The sequence below is a fragment of the Delphinapterus leucas genome, chromosome 13 (genome assembly GCF_059928025.1).
Source record: "Delphinapterus leucas isolate spDelLeu-1000000601 "Yukka" chromosome 13, BTC_Dleu_Yukka2, whole genome shotgun sequence".
In the NCBI taxonomy this organism is placed as follows: Eukaryota; Metazoa; Chordata; class Mammalia; order Artiodactyla; family Monodontidae; genus Delphinapterus; species Delphinapterus leucas.
In genome coordinates this window covers 11074736-11090265 of record NC_143141.1, presented here as the reverse complement: position 1 = coordinate 11090265, position 15530 = coordinate 11074736, and the positions used below count along the sequence as shown (strand labels likewise).

The following is a 15530-nucleotide window of genomic DNA, read 5'->3' as shown; positions in this document are numbered from 1 at the left end:
GGAGCCTTGATGAGCTGAATTCCAGGGAGGAACCAGCCCTTTTTAGTAGATTGGACATTGTGTACGAAAGAAACAGAGAACTTGAAGACAGATCCATGGACATTATCCAAATTGAAGCAGAAAGAAAACAAAGAACATAACTTCAGTGACATGTAGGACAGTATGAAGCAGGTTGACATCTGTATAGGAAAGAAAGAATGGGGCAGAAAAAATATTTAAAGAGATAATGGCCAAAGTATTTCCAAATTTGATGAAAAACTTCAACCCACAGATCCCAGAGGCTCCACAAACTCCAAACAGCACAGACACACAAAACCACAAAACCACACCTAGGCCAACATAATCAAACTCTGAACATTAAAGAAAAAGAGAAAATCTCAAAAGCAGTTAAAGTGGGCATATATGGGGAATATAGGGAAACAGCCAGAAAAATGATGGCTGTTTTCTCATGAGAATCAAGGAATCAAGAAGCCTATAGAGTGAGATCATTAAGAAGCTCAAAGAAAAATAAACTATCAACCCAGAACTCTGTACATATTGGTAATGTCTTTTTTAAAGAAAGGAGAAATAAAGACTTTCTCAAAAAAAAAAAAATTGGGAGAATTCGCTGCTAGCAGACCTATTCTACAAGAAAAATGTTAGAAGTTCTTCGGGCAGAACAAATATGGTATCAATTATAAATTTGGATCTATACAAGTAAATTAACAGTGTTAGCAATTGAATAAAGGTAAAATAAAATTCAATTTTACTGATTTTTAATTGCTCTAAAACATAACTATGTAAAAGAAAAACAGTAGCAATATATTGTGTGTTTGCAGCATATTTAAAAGTAAATTATGTGACAACAATAGCAGAAAAAGGGATGGAAGGGAGGAATTTGGAATATACTGTTTTAGGTCCATACACGACAGGGGAAGCAGTATAATAGTTCAACACAGACTCTAATTCAGTAAAGATGTATACTGTAAACGCTGGGTCAACAAGGAAAATATTTCCAAAAGTAGTATAAATAACGTCAATCAAAGAGATAACATGGAATAATAAACAATATTCATTTAATCTAAGAGCAGGCAGAAAAAAAGGAAAAAGAAACAAAAAAAACAGATGGAAAAAATAAAAATCAGCTATCAATGTGGATTTTAATCCAAACATATCAACAATCACTTTAAATACAATTGGTCTAAACACACCCACTAAAAGTCAGAGATTTTCAAGTTGGATAAAAAAATCAAGACCTAACTATCCTCTGTTTTACAAAGAAACCCACTTTAAAAATATAGACAGGTTAAAAATGAACGTATGAAAAAGACGTACCATGAAAACACTAAAGAAAAGGAACCTGGAGTAGCTATATTAATATGACAAAATAGACTTCAGGACAAGGAATATTTTCAGGGATTAAGAGAAAAATTACATAATGATAAAGGGATCATTGTCCAAGAAAATATAATAATCCTTACATGTATATGCATCTAAAAAACGTCAAAATCCTTGAGACAAAAACTAATAAAACTCAAAGAAGAAATGGACAAATTTATAATTATAGTTGCAAATGCCAACCCCTTTCTCTCAGCCATTGATGGAACAAGTAGGCAGAAAATCAGAAAGAATGTATATAGTCTGCAGAGCACAACCAACCAACTTAACCTAATTGGCATTTATAGAACTATCGTCCCAACTATAACAGAAAATATATTCTTCGCAACGTGGAATGTGTTAGATGTGTGTGTGTGTGTGTGTGTGTGTGTGTGTGTGTTCTGGGCCTTAAATTTGAAAGAACAGAATCCTTCATAATATGTTCTTGGACCATGACAGTACTTCCAAATAACCAAAGCAGTCAAAGCAGAAGTCTCAAGGAAAACTGTGAACTATTTTGTACTGAATGAAAATACAACGTATCAAAAGCAGAGGGATGCAGCTAGAGTAATGTTTAGAGAGAAATTTTAGTACTAAATGATTAGGCAAGAAGAAAGGTCTCAGAGCAGTAACCTAACCTCTCACCTTAAGAGAGAGTGAGAAGAAATTAAAGCAAAGCAAGTAGAAGGAAAGAAATAACAAACATTGGAGGAGATATCAAGAAAATTAAAAGCAGAAAAACGGTAGAGAAAATCAATTGTATCAAATCTGTTTTTTTGAAAAGGCAATGTAATTGATAAACCTATACAAACTGATGAGGGAGAGAGAGAACAAAATATCAGGAATGAAAGAGACGAAATCACTACTGATTCCACAGACATTAAAAGGATGATAAAGGAATACCACAACCAACACTATTGCCATAAGTTTGACAAATTAGATGAAGTAAATAAAAATCCATTCAAGAAGAAACAGGTAATCTGAAGAATCCTATATGTATTAAAATCTACAAACAAGATTGTAGATCAACATACTAAAGTAAATCCTATTCCCATATACTAGAAATAAACAATTTCACCAAAGAAAAGTAAAATGCTTAGGTATAAATATAACAAAATATGTGCAGAAGCTGTGTGCTGAAAATTACAAAACACTGGAGCTAGAAATCTAAGAAGACCTCTAAAAATGGAAAGATACATGGTGTTCATGAATTGGAAGTCTCAACATTAAGAAGTCAGTTCTCCCCAATTTGATCTATAGGTTCAACACAATCCCAAGCAAAATGCCAGCCATCTTTCCTGTAGATATTTACAAGATGATTCTAACACGTATAAGGACAGGCAAAAAGGAATGAGAAGAGTCAAAACAATTCTGAAAAAGAACTCACATTATCCAATTTCAAGACAAATCAAAATTTAAAGCTATCAAATCAAAATTAAAAACTATTGCTCTGATCAAGACACTTTTAAGAGAATAAAAGCCAAAGTGACAGACTGGGAGAAAATAGTTGCAAATCACATATATGATGCCAAAGAATCTATCCAGAATATAAAAAGAACTCTGACACTCAACAATAAGAAAATAAATACCCCAATTTAAAAATGGATGTGGGACTTCCCTGGTGGCACGGTGGTTAAGAATCCGCCTGCCAGTGCAGGGGACACGGGTTTGAGCCCTGGTCCGGGAAGATCCCACATGCTGCAGAGCAACTAAGCCTGTGCGCCACAACTACTGAGCCTGTGCTCTAGAGCCCGCGAGCCACAACTACTGAGCCTGCACACCACAAATACTGAAGCCCGTGCACCTAGGGCCTGTGCTCCACAACAAGAGAAGCCACCACAATGAGAAGCCTATGCACCGCAACGAAGAGTAGCCCCTGCTCGCCGAAACTAGAGAAAGCCCGCGCACAGCAACAAAGACACAACGCAGCCAATAAATAAATAAATAAAAATAACTTTTAAAAAATGGGTGAGGAAAATATACAGATGGCAAATAAGTACATGAAAAGATACTCACTCAATGTCATTAGTTATTAGGGTAATAAAATTGAACTATTAGAAAGACCAAAATAAACTAAAATTAAAACAAAGCAAGACAAAACCTGATCATAACAATGGCTGGCAAGGATGCAGAGCAATTGGAACTCCCATATATTGCCCAAGAGAGTGTAGAATGGTCCTACCTCCCTGAAAAAAAGGTAGTTTCTTATGAAGTTAGACATACACATACCCAACACCCAGCAAGTCCTCTCTAAGCATTTACCCTAAGAAAAATGAAAAACTTGTGTTAGAATATTCACTGTGGCTTATTCACAGAAGCTAAAAGCGTGGAAACAACCTGAATGTTCATCAGTGACAGAAATGGATAAAAAAAAAAAAATGTGGTTTATTCACTGAATGTTGCTACTCAGCAATAAAAATTAAACTCTCAACAGCATTGAGGAACATCAAGACATTCCATTGAACGAAATAAGCTGGACACACCCACAAAGACATACTGTATGATTCCATTTATATGAAGGTCAACAACAGGCAGAAAAAGCTATCGGGATAGAAATCAGAAAGGTGGTTGTCTCTGCTGTGGTGGTGAGTGGGGCAACTTGCAGAGGGGCACGAGGGAACCTTGTGGAGTGATGGAAATGTTTTAGATTCGGTTTAAGTGTTCATCACACCAGTGTATATGTTTATCAAAACTCACTGAGCAATAAAATCTGTGCATTTTACAATATGCAAATTCAACCTCAAAAGACATTCAAGAATATTTTAAGGAAGATGTGAGATGTGAGTGATTTACATTTTCCTCTAGGTGGCTTGGATCAATCTTAGTGCTGCTACCGAAGCTCAGCCTGCAGGATTCACCGTTCACACACCCCAGTATCCCAGTGTTGAGCGCATAAGGGCAGAGGGGCGCCCACCCAAGCTCCTCCCAGCCAGGCCAGCAGCACCGAGCAGCCCCACAAGCCAGCAGCACACCAGAGGCAGAATCTCTCCAATCACCTTCTTTTCATAAACCCTGGCACCAGCTTACCCATTGGCGCGGTCAGTTTCACACACACGCCAGTTCTAAATTATTCAGAAATTAATTCTCGTAGTTCCCACAAGAAGCAGGATTGCACGGGGAGGAAAGAACACAGATAAGGGTCCAAAGTCTGGAGTTACATTCCCAGTCCACCCACTCCTGGACCCTGTGATCTTAGGCAAATCTCCTAATTTCTGATCTTTACCATGTGGTAATGACCCACAACTGCCCAGGCAATGTCTAGGCTTATGAGACAAAGATAAGAAGAGCCAGCTGTAAAATGTGAAGTTCTGTGTGAATTTACAGTATTATTACTGCTCTTTTTTTTTTTTTTCGCGGTACGCGGGCCTCTCACTGTTGTGGCCTCTCCCGTTGCGGAGCACAGGCTCCGGACGCGCAGGCTCAGCGGCCATGGCTCACGGGCCTAGCCGCTCCACGGCATGTGGGATCTTCCCGGACCAGGGCATGAACCTGTGTCCCCTGCATTGGCAGGCGGACTCTCAACCACTGCGCCACCAGGGAAGCCCCTACTGCTCTTTTATTCAATAGCCCGCCACCATATGTGCACACCTTGACCTATTTTTGAAAATATTAGTATAAATTAGAACCGTTTTCAGAGGTAGAGAAATTTCAACTGTTTGAGTCTGTTTCTTTTAGAAACTCTAGAGAAGCGTCAGTTCAGGTCTTCCCAAATTCTTCGTGGACCCCATCATCAGGATATATGGACTACCAAGATTCAGATGGCAAGTTTGACCTGAGCACTGGATTTTAACCACAGACTCTTTCGTGTTCACAGTTAAAAGTAAATTTTAAAAAAATAAAAAAGTTTTTACAAAAGAAAAGAAGTGAAGCCCCTGCCTGCCTCTCTCTTCTGCCTCCTATTAATGCCAGAGCCGCAAACTCACCTCAAGAGGGCAAACCCCCAGAGGCATCTCACCTGTTGGCGAAGGTCAGGGCCAAGGCCGTGGCCAGGTGAGGCATCAGCCGCAGGGTCTGTGTTTGGTGCTCAATAATCTTGACCTCTTCCTTGGCTTTGGGCCCAAACTGCCTCTGGCTAGAGAGAATCAAGCAGACACAACTTTACCAAAATCCAATAGGCAACATCATCCCAAACAGCCATTTGTCTTTCAAATACTTCAGATACAGAACGCCTCGGCCTCCTAAAATGTACTTAAGGTGGCAAAAGTTTCTGAAGAGAGTCCAACAAAAAGCTTTTCAGCTGCTCTGGAAATTAACCTTCCCACCATGGAATATTTTTAAAGCAGGGTATCTATTTAATACGCAGAGTAATTTTTACTCCTTAACATTTACGTGGCATGTTATAGCTCCTAGTGCACTGAGATCATTAATTATTCAGCTTTACTAAGTTCCTGACATAATTAATAGGACAGGAGTGATACCCTAGAACATATTTCAAAAGGACAGTCTGAACAAGGAGGCCACGCCAACCCCGGTGCTTCTGTCAGATTTGCAGGTGGGTCATTATTTGCAGCCCACCTAAATCCTGCCCTGCAGTTCCTCGTGCAAAAGGCGCTCTCAGCATCCTTCCTTAAACCCCGTGCCCTGTGGACAGCACTGCCTTTCGCTCTGATGCAGCTGCGTAGGGGTGAACAGAGGTCCTCCTCAGAGCAGCTTGGAAAGTGGGGTGGGATTGTCCCCAGGCATCACCCGTGGGTTAATCTTACAGAATCCCGCGGCTGCAGAAAGCACAAGCCCCGCCTGTCTAGGTCACCCCCCTGCCCCATGCAGGCTGATGCTCTACAATCCTGGGCTTGGCAGCCTCCCTTCCGTGAACAGCTCCGATCTTAACGTCAATTTCTGAAACATTTCACACACACACGTGCACACATAGGCAGACGTACGCACACAGGTGCCCATCGTGCTAGGTTATCCAACAGGCAGGGCAAACCTGTGCTTCAGACGCCAATGAAATGAGGATACCCATCAATCACTCAACGAGAGAGAGGAAACAGCAAATTTTTAAAAATTTTGTTTGATACTTTCTGGGTCATAATTGCATGCTTTAATGTTCTTCCTATTTGTAATTAAAAGGAGGGTACCAAGATCTTTTTAGTTCATAAAGCATCTAGAATTCACAACCTGGCCATCTCGTGTGGGTGGGGGGCAGTGAGGACAGACCTAACAACCAGCACACACAGGCACACTGTGAGCGCAGGCTCGTTTTCCATGAGCATAGCTTCCCCAGACGCCATCTAACCACCCCACAGATAGTTGTCTGAGGAACATGACCCCACCCTGCCTTTGCCCATGTCCTCCGTCCATCCCAACCACAACAGGGCACAGTGCCAAAGGAGCCTGACAGTCCGTAGGAAAACCTCTCAGCTTTTCCCAGATCATCGTGAAACCAATAAAACAGTCACAGACCCAATAATGGTGTCACCATAATGTCGGGTCATTCTACAAACTCCGTTTGTACCCACTCTCTTAACTTGCATTTTGAAATGCTGTGTTTCTACTGGAACTTTTCCTATGGTCGTTGTGGCTAAACTCTTCTCCACCGAAACCAGCTATTGCCACATGCGATTCACTCCCCTGGGGGACATCTGCGGGCCTGCTCGGTGCCAGCATCACCCGAGGCGCCAGGCGTCCCCCAAGGTCAAGAAGGCTCAGGCCTGGGCACGGAGCTCAGAGCCTGAAGCTCACAGCCCAGGACACGGATGGAAGCAGCCCAGGTGGCGTGGGCAGGGAGAGCCTCGCGCATCCCTCCTTCCCATCACCCCCTCATCCCACCCTGTCGGTCACCAGTATTTCCTCCTTTGGTGCCAGAGCATCATTGCAGGAAGCATCACCCTCATGGCAACAGCAAAATAAGGGACCGATCACAGCGCCTTTTAGGTTTTGTTTTGCTGAAAAATAATTACAACGAGAATATACTTTGAGACAGTATCCCATCACGTTTTCTGATTTTGTGTGTGTAGTGTTGGTCTCGGCCGGCACTCACCAGGCGCTCGATATTCACTGAATCAATGAGAGAATTCATGAGTTTTGGCAACGAGGAAATACCAATGAAGCACCACAGACTGGTTCACTCCGACCTCACAGAAGGTCTTTGGATGCCAGATCTGACCCCTGACCTGCCGTGCCTCAGTTCCCCAATGGAGGAACACCTTGAAATCACCCCATTTCCTCTCTGAGCCTCACAATTCAATTGGGGTGACAGGAGAGCAGAAAGAGGCCACCAAGGGTCCACACAGCTGGCCTCTCAGTGCCTTCCCCTGTGCTGATAGGGAGGACGGAGTTTAGCTAATGCATTGCCAAGCGACCAAGTGATTTCACAACAAGGATCTGCATTTCCAGGCTTTCTTGAAAACAAAGAAAATCTGGCAACACTGGACCCCATTCCCATGATGGGATTCCCTGGAGGTCTGAGGCCGTCAACCCCTCCACTGGGGGCATGGCCGCCCCCCACGATCCCCAGAGCCCTCTCCACTCGCCGACGTTACCTGCAAGCCTGGGAGGCACTGCATTTTCAAGCCCTGCCACAGTGGATTTCTATTTTTCATCCAGAATAAATTTACATCAGCATCCTAATTTGTTAATTAAGTTCTGTGATTATGATACACAGCCAAGCGGAGTCATTCTGTAGGAGTCTATGAATTCATTAGGAGAATTCCTAAGGGCAAAACAGCCCTGGCAGCTCATACAGAATAAAATCCAAATGCCTCAGCTTGGCATTCAAGACCTGCTTTGGCCTTACTTGAGGGTCCCAACTGTTTCCTGCTAAGCCCCGCAGACGCCTTCCCATACTGGGCCTCTGTCCAGGCAGACTCTCTGCCTGCAGCCAACCTCACCCCTAACTACCACACGTCCTATTTTTGGTGGCTCAGCCCTCTCCTCCCACTGAGACGTCCTCCCCTCTCTGGACTCACCCCTTCAAACACCAAACTGAAGCCATCAAAGCAGGCAGCTGCTTCTCCCCAGACTGCCCCGAGCATTTCATCTGTTACTCCTCCCACATGGGAGCACTTTTCCCTTTCATGCTGGCGCTGTGTGCACCTGTATTAACCACATGTTTTGATGCGTTGCCATCTGGGCCCTTGCTGACCCTGGAGGGACTGCCCCTCCCAGGACTCGCCAATTCCTTGAGGGAGCAAAGGATTACATCTTTCATTGCCAACTAGCCAATCCAGAGCCCGCATCCCTACCACCTCCTTCAGGGGCTCTTTCACTCTGGGCCACTGTTCCCCTGCCCTAATCTCCCCCTGGCCAGACCACTAGGACAGCCCCCAGGGCCCCCAAACCTGCTGAAATCATTCAAACTAGCCTAAACCAAAAAAACCCTGAACCTGCTTAGCCTGCTTATCCTGCCTCACCCATGCCTTCCCCCAGTAAAAGCTCCTGTCCTCACTCCCTCTGACTTCTGACTGTCCCTGGTGCCTCCCCAGGTGGCCCTGCATGGCATGGCATCCCTCCATCTCTTGGGAACTGCAAGTAACAAGCTATGTTTTCAGTGGCAGTGGGCTCCTGATGTGTCGTCTCCTGTCACCATACCTAAACAATTAATACAACCTATGGTTTTTTTGGGTTTTTTAATTTATTTATTTTTGGCTGCATTGGGTTTTCGTTGCTGCGTGCGGGCTTTCTCTAGTTGTGGCGAGCGGGGGCTACTCTTTGTTGCAGTGCGCAGGCTTCTCACTGTGGTGGCTTCTCTTGTTGCACAGCACGGGCTCTAGGCACGCGGGCTTCAGGAGTTGTGGCTCGCGGGCTCTGGAGCTCAGGCTCAGTAGCTGTGGCGCATGGGCTTCGTTGCTCCGCGGCATGTGGGATCTTCCCGGACAAGGGCTCGAACCCGTGTCCCCTGCATTGGCAGGTGGATTCTTAAGCACTGTGCCACCAGGGAAGCTCCAACCTAGGATCTTAAAACAGCACCTGGGGCCAAGACTCACAGCTCACGGAGGGTAGGCCTGCTCTGTCTTCAGGCGCCCCAGCCTGGCCAGGTGTGAGTGGGCGGGAGAGACTGAAAGCAAGGTGACAGATGTAGTGTCCTGCCATCTCCCAGCAGCAACACACCCAACTCCTCCAGCACCCATCCCTCCACGTCTCTTTGGAATGTTCGCTTGTTCATAGATGTTCTGATAAAAGCCCAACTGGCAGACACTGGAGTACCGAGTGGGAGCCAGTGGGCATTTACGACAGCGATGGAGCAACTAAGCAACTAAGATGAGGAACCCACCCTGTCCTTATGCCCAACAGCCCACCCACTGCTGGCTTGGGGTTGGGTTTTTTTCGAGAAAGGAACAAATGAGTGGGCAGAAGGCAGGCAGCACCCACACTCTTTCCCTCCCTTTCTCTGGCCCGAGACACTGATAGTTTCCCAAGCACTGAGCCAGGAGGTTCTCATGGGCTTCTCACCCTTGAAATGTGCTCTCTGGCTTCTCCAGGGGAAAATATCAATATGACACTCAAGGCTAATGAACCTTCTCCTGACCAGAGATGCTGCCAGAGTCATCCCTAAGACTGCCATCAATCCCCAAGCCAGTAGCCTGGTTCCAACAGAGGCATCAGAGAGAGGCGGCCTCAAGACTCTGTGCTCTGAGAGAACTTGGCCGGAGGAGGTCACCCTCTTATTTACACACTCAGGCCCCAGTCGACTTCACGGAGGGCTGGGATGGTCCAGGCCAGTCCTCTGGTTGCCGGCGTCTTGGCACACTGCCCTGAACACAACTCACAGGACCACAATCCCTGCAGCTGGCCAGCAATTACTGCCTGCCAGACGTTTTTACTGTTCCAGTTTATGATCTATATGGACACAATATTCTTCCTGTCCTTTTCCTCCCCTGGGTTACTATTTTTCTTTAAAAACCCATGTAAAGGCTATATTTTTCTCTGTAAACATAATTTTTATTTCAGGGCCGGAAAACAACCCCAAAGTCACTGAGCTCAAATTTTTCATGGTCTTTAAAAAGAGAAAGTGATGTGTGTGCATCACAGTATCCATGTGAGAGAGCTGTGAACGATGCCATTTAAAATGATAGATTTGAGAAGCTATTTCTGGATTCCAGCAACTCATAAGGACTGGAGGAAACATTTATTTTGGGGTTGTTTTATTTTGTTCCCACTCAGTTTTGAACACGGCCGCTTAAAGCAACATTCGTGGAAAGTGACACAGCTATTAATCACCCACGCAGCTACTGCACACGCAGCCTCTGGGGAGGGCCGGGCTGCCTGCCTCCCCAGCTCTCCCTCTGGTCTCTTCTCCCGAAGGAGGCCAGTGACCTACTAAAAAGATAATTGCTTTGCGTGTTTCTTGCTCTGCAGCATCACTGCATCAGCCTGCTCTGAATGACAGTCAGTCAAAGTGGAAGGAAGAGAGTTCTGTGGCTGGGCCTCCATCCTTGATCCTGAGATTTCTGGGGGTGCAATCTGGTTACAGGCATCCCTGCTGCCAGAGGACAGAACTCTCCTCCTTCTCTGTCAAAGGGCTGACCTCTGTGGACAAAAGCTGAGCAGATTCCTCAGCCCTGGCCACACTCCCTGTGGCCACCTGCCCTCGTTAATAACTCAGCCACAGAGGGGATTCAGGGAGCCCGTGAGTGCCCCAGAGGTGGACCACTGTGCCCCATTCTCACTGGCCCCAATGGAGACCCCCCCAGCCTCTCAGAGAGCCCACAGCCCATCTGTCCCTAATTCTCCCCTTCTTTGGGATGTTCCTGGACAAAGAAACCCAGAGGGAAAATATGTTACAAAGCAGGATATTTTTTAAAATTTTTATTATAGTTGACTTACAATGTTGCGTTAGTTTCTGCTGTATGGCGAAGTGTATCAGTTACACATATACATATATCTACTCTTTTTTAGATTCTTTTCCCATATAGGTCATTACAGGGTATTGAGAAGAGTTCCCAAAGCAGTATATTTTAATGGCACCGGTTGGACCCAACAGATTGGGTTCAGCTGGCCGGCCAGGATGTAAAAACCTGGCTACTTATTATCCAGTAATGCATAGAATAGACACATGACTCCCAGCCCCAAGCCTCACCAAACCCAGTCCCAACGAACCCAAGCTGGGGTCAAGTTTGGGATCACAGAAGGGGCTGGGCTGCACACAAATTTAGCTACTTTTTTTTTTTTTAAGTTGAACATTTACTAGTTTGCCCTGGGGCTCTGACAAAGCAATCCTGCCTTAAACATCAGGTTCCACATGTGACCTCCACCATGTTTTAGGTGTCATTCCCCAAATGGGCAATTTTCAGTCCATCTGTAGGAGAGATGGGAGAAGTGTATGTATGTAGTCTATAGATAAGTGCTGCTTTAATAGTAGCCTTGGTTGTGATTAAATATGCAACATGGTCCCAAGGAAGAGTTCTCAAAGTGCCCTTCCAATCCTGCAGAGATCCCAACAATTACCTTTTGCACCTTCCAGACCCCGTTTTTTCTCCCACCCCTTAGCAGTCTTTCAATCCAACCACAGAAAAGAACAGATGAACCTCAATGGTTGTGATGGGGTGAGTGAAAATGGCAATTTTTAAACATGAGAATATTTCAGATACAGAAAAAATGAGGGTGCTTTGGTATCAGTGTCCAAAGGTATATAGAAAGAGCAGGGACCACCACCCCAAACACACAAACACAGACACTAGAGCCCGTGTTTTCTTGGCCATAGAGTGCAGAGACAAACAGCCTTTGCTGTTACTTTTTTTCCATTCTCAAAGGTCACACCAAATCAAAACCCAGGAACATAAAAGTCCTTCCCCGGGCTTCCCTGGTGGCACAGTTCGTGAGAGTCCGCCTGCCAATGCAGGGGACACGGGTTCGTGCCCCGGTCCGGGAAGATCCCACATGCTGCGGAGCAGCTGGGCCCGTGAGCCATGGCCGCTGGGCCTGTGCATCCGGAGCCTGTGCTCCTCAACGGGAGAGGCCACAGCAGTGAGAGGCCCACGTACCGCAAAAAAAAAAAAAAAAAAAAGTCCTTCCCCAACAGGAAACTCATGGGTCTAAAATCGTGACCAGTCACAGCCTGGTGGGGACTGACATTCTGCTACCCTAGGCTGCAAAGACTGTCTACCCCACCCACTAGCACTGGGAGAGCAGTGCCAAGGGGAGCAGGCTACAGAACCATAAGAGGTTGGGATCAGGCCACTTCCTCCCATCAGTGGATGGATGACCACAGTAGAGACCCCAGAAGTCCTTCAGATAAAGAGACAACAGGAGGCAGAGTCTCCCTATGACCCTGTCTCCATATTTCTATTGTGTGGGCCACTTCTGGCCAACATCATAACCCTGGGCTGTAACCACAGTGACGCTGACCTCATGTGAAGGACCAGTAGAGAGCCAGCCCTGGGTCACCTTGGATCTGAAGGTCGACCAACTCCAGCTTCTTCTCTGAGGGTTCAGTTACACCAGCAAGAGGGGTCCGACCTGACACACTGTGGCTCAAACGCCTTCACAATAAAACACAGAGAACCTGGCTACCTCTCCGCTGAGTTTGTTCTTATCCTCTTCTGGAGCTTCCTGCTGCCCCCAGGAGGCCATCCTGGGGCCAAGTCAACATCACTCCATCCCAGGCATCACAGGAGGGGAGGCAGGACAAAGTGGTTAAATCCCAGGCTTTGGATCAGACAAACCTGGCTTGCATACAGACTCTGACCCCTGTCGTTTTCTCCTGGGCAAGTTACACAAACTCACTGAGCCTCGGGTGCCTCAGTCCTAAATCGGGGCTGACGATGACAGAGGGAACGAAGGGAGACATTGCCCACGCCTGACACACAGTAGGTGTTCAAGGCATGGCAGGTGTCATCACCACAGTCATTACCGTTACCCCAAGTTCCTAGGATCACCCTCTATTCTATTCATCCTTGATCCAGGAAAGCCATTTAAAAATTTCCCAAAAGAAACACTTTCTTTCACCCAAACAAAGCACTAAGCTATTCTGCATCACTAAAGCTGTTGTGAAAAGACTTTCAGGGTGAAGAGGAAAGTCTCCTCCACTCAACATTAAAGATAATGAAATTGCTGACAGAAAAGAAAACAAGCTGTCAACTAATATGTTAGAAAAAAAGTGTGTGTGTGTGTGTGTGTGTGTGTGTGTGTGTGTTGGAAAGCACATGAAGCTTTCGAAAAGCACCTGCCTTTCTATGTACCCAAGAACACCAGCCAGTTTTCTTCTTCCCAAATTCCAGGGAGGGACAAGGTGGACAAAATAAAGCCAGGAAAGGTGGTGCAGGCAGAGCCTTCCTTCGTATCATGGTGCCATAGAAGCAGAAGATTCTTTCCAGAGCCCATCAGCCTACCCTAGAGAGGAACCTGAATGTTATTCAGATGGCTCCCACACAAGGGAGATTAATTTACTTTTCAGAATTATAGTCTTAGTAATATCTGTGAGTGACACGGTGGTTAATGTTAGTCGTCAGAACTGTGATTCCTTGAGATTTTTCTTTTAAAAAACTCACATCCTAATGAATGCAAAACAAAATTACAACGGCGGGAGACATGGAGCTATAAATTGCAGCTGAAACTCCCTGGGGTGGCCTAATGATTTCACTGTTGAATTATTTTCATACTTTTAAAAATCATCTATATGGAGAGAGAGATCTTCTATCAACAGCACCACTGCAGAAGTATTGCAGAAGCCCCAGCACTTTGGTCATTAGCGTGTGGAAGCAAGAGGGCTGACCCCTTTGGAAGCCAGCCCTTCTCTCCTCTTTCCCCTCCGTACTATGGTTGGTGTAGGGTCCATGTGCATCCTGCCTGCCCAAAGAGCCAGCCAGAGCCTACTATCATCCTGGAGACACAAGCCTGACCACAGTGAGAGAAAGGAGACCTACACTGAGGCCCCAACACTCTCCAGGGTTCTCCTTCACTGAGGTTGAGCATCTGGAAATGAAAGCCAAGTAATGAAGTTCTCTTTAGGGCTGGCATCCACTTCTTAATGCTTTAGGCTGGCTTTAGACTGCTCTTGGCAATGGGACATGCCTGAGTAGCTCAAGGGCTGGCTGCTGCATCCACTTTCCCTCTCAATCCATAGCCTTAGAAGTAAGGGTGCCTACAACGTCAGAGTCTTTCAATCCATAAACATGGTAGGTCTTTCCATTTATTTAGATCTTTGGTTTCTTTCATCAGTGTTTTGCAGTTTTCAGCATATAAGTGTTAAATTTGCACCTAAGTATTTCAATTTTTATGAGCAGTTGTAAATGTTATTATTTTATATTTTAAATTCTGGTATCCTTGTGTTCATTGTATATAAAAATGCAATTGCTTTCTGCGTGTTTATTTTGTATCTGGTGACCATGCTGAAACTCAGTTCTTAGTTCTAGGACTTTTGTAAATATTTGGGGATTTTCTATATAAACATTCAAGTCATCTGAATATAGAAACACTTTTATTACTTTCTTACCAATCTATATGCTTTTCCCTTTCTTTACTGTACTAGCTACAACTTTGATCACTATGTTGAATAACAGTGGTAAGAGCAGATATCCTTGCCTTCTCAATCTTAGGGGGAAAGCATTGTCTTTCTCCATTAAGTATAATGTTGACTGTACAGGCACACCTTGGGATTTTGTGGGTTCAGATCTAGACCACTGAAATAAAGCAAATCACGTGAATTTTTTGGTTTCCCGGTGTACATAAAAGTTAAATTTACACTACGCTGTAGTCTATTATGTGCAATAGTATTATGTCTTTAAAAATGTATATACCTTAACTTAAACAAACTTTATTGCTAAAAAATGCCAACCATCACCAGCACCTTCAGTGAGTCGTAGGAGTGACATCGAAGGCCACCAATCACAGATCCCTATCACACATACAATAATAACGAAAAAGCTTGAGATATTGTGAGAACTGCCAAAATGTGACACAGAGACACGAAGTGAGCAAATACTGTTGGGGAAATGGTGCCCGTAGACTTGCTCAACACAGGGTTGACACAAACATTCCATTTGTAAAAAAACTACGACATCTGCAAAGTGCAATGAAGCAAAGCACAATAAAACAAGGCATTCCTGTATGTATTTTGTAGATGCTCCTTAACAGGTTGAGCACATTTCTCATTATTCCTATTTAAATGGGAGTTTTTACCAAGAATGTATGTTGAATCTTTAAAATGCTTTTTCTCTACCAATTGATTATGATTATGTAATTCTTCTTCTTTAGCCTATTAATATGGTGGATTATATTGGCTTTTTTTTTTTTTT

At 44.7% G+C, this 15530-nt stretch overlaps 1 protein-coding gene across 1 annotated transcript in view; it reads right to left on the bottom strand.

Moving 5' to 3' along the window:
- Positions 1-15530, bottom strand: part of ACOXL (acyl-CoA oxidase like) — a 372543-nt gene that overhangs the window by 189478 nt on the left and 167535 nt on the right. Inside the window, 1 exon segment of the mRNA XM_089922788.1 lies at positions 5312-5428. Within this exon segment, the coding sequence (XP_089778914.1) occupies positions 5312-5428 (117 nt within the window).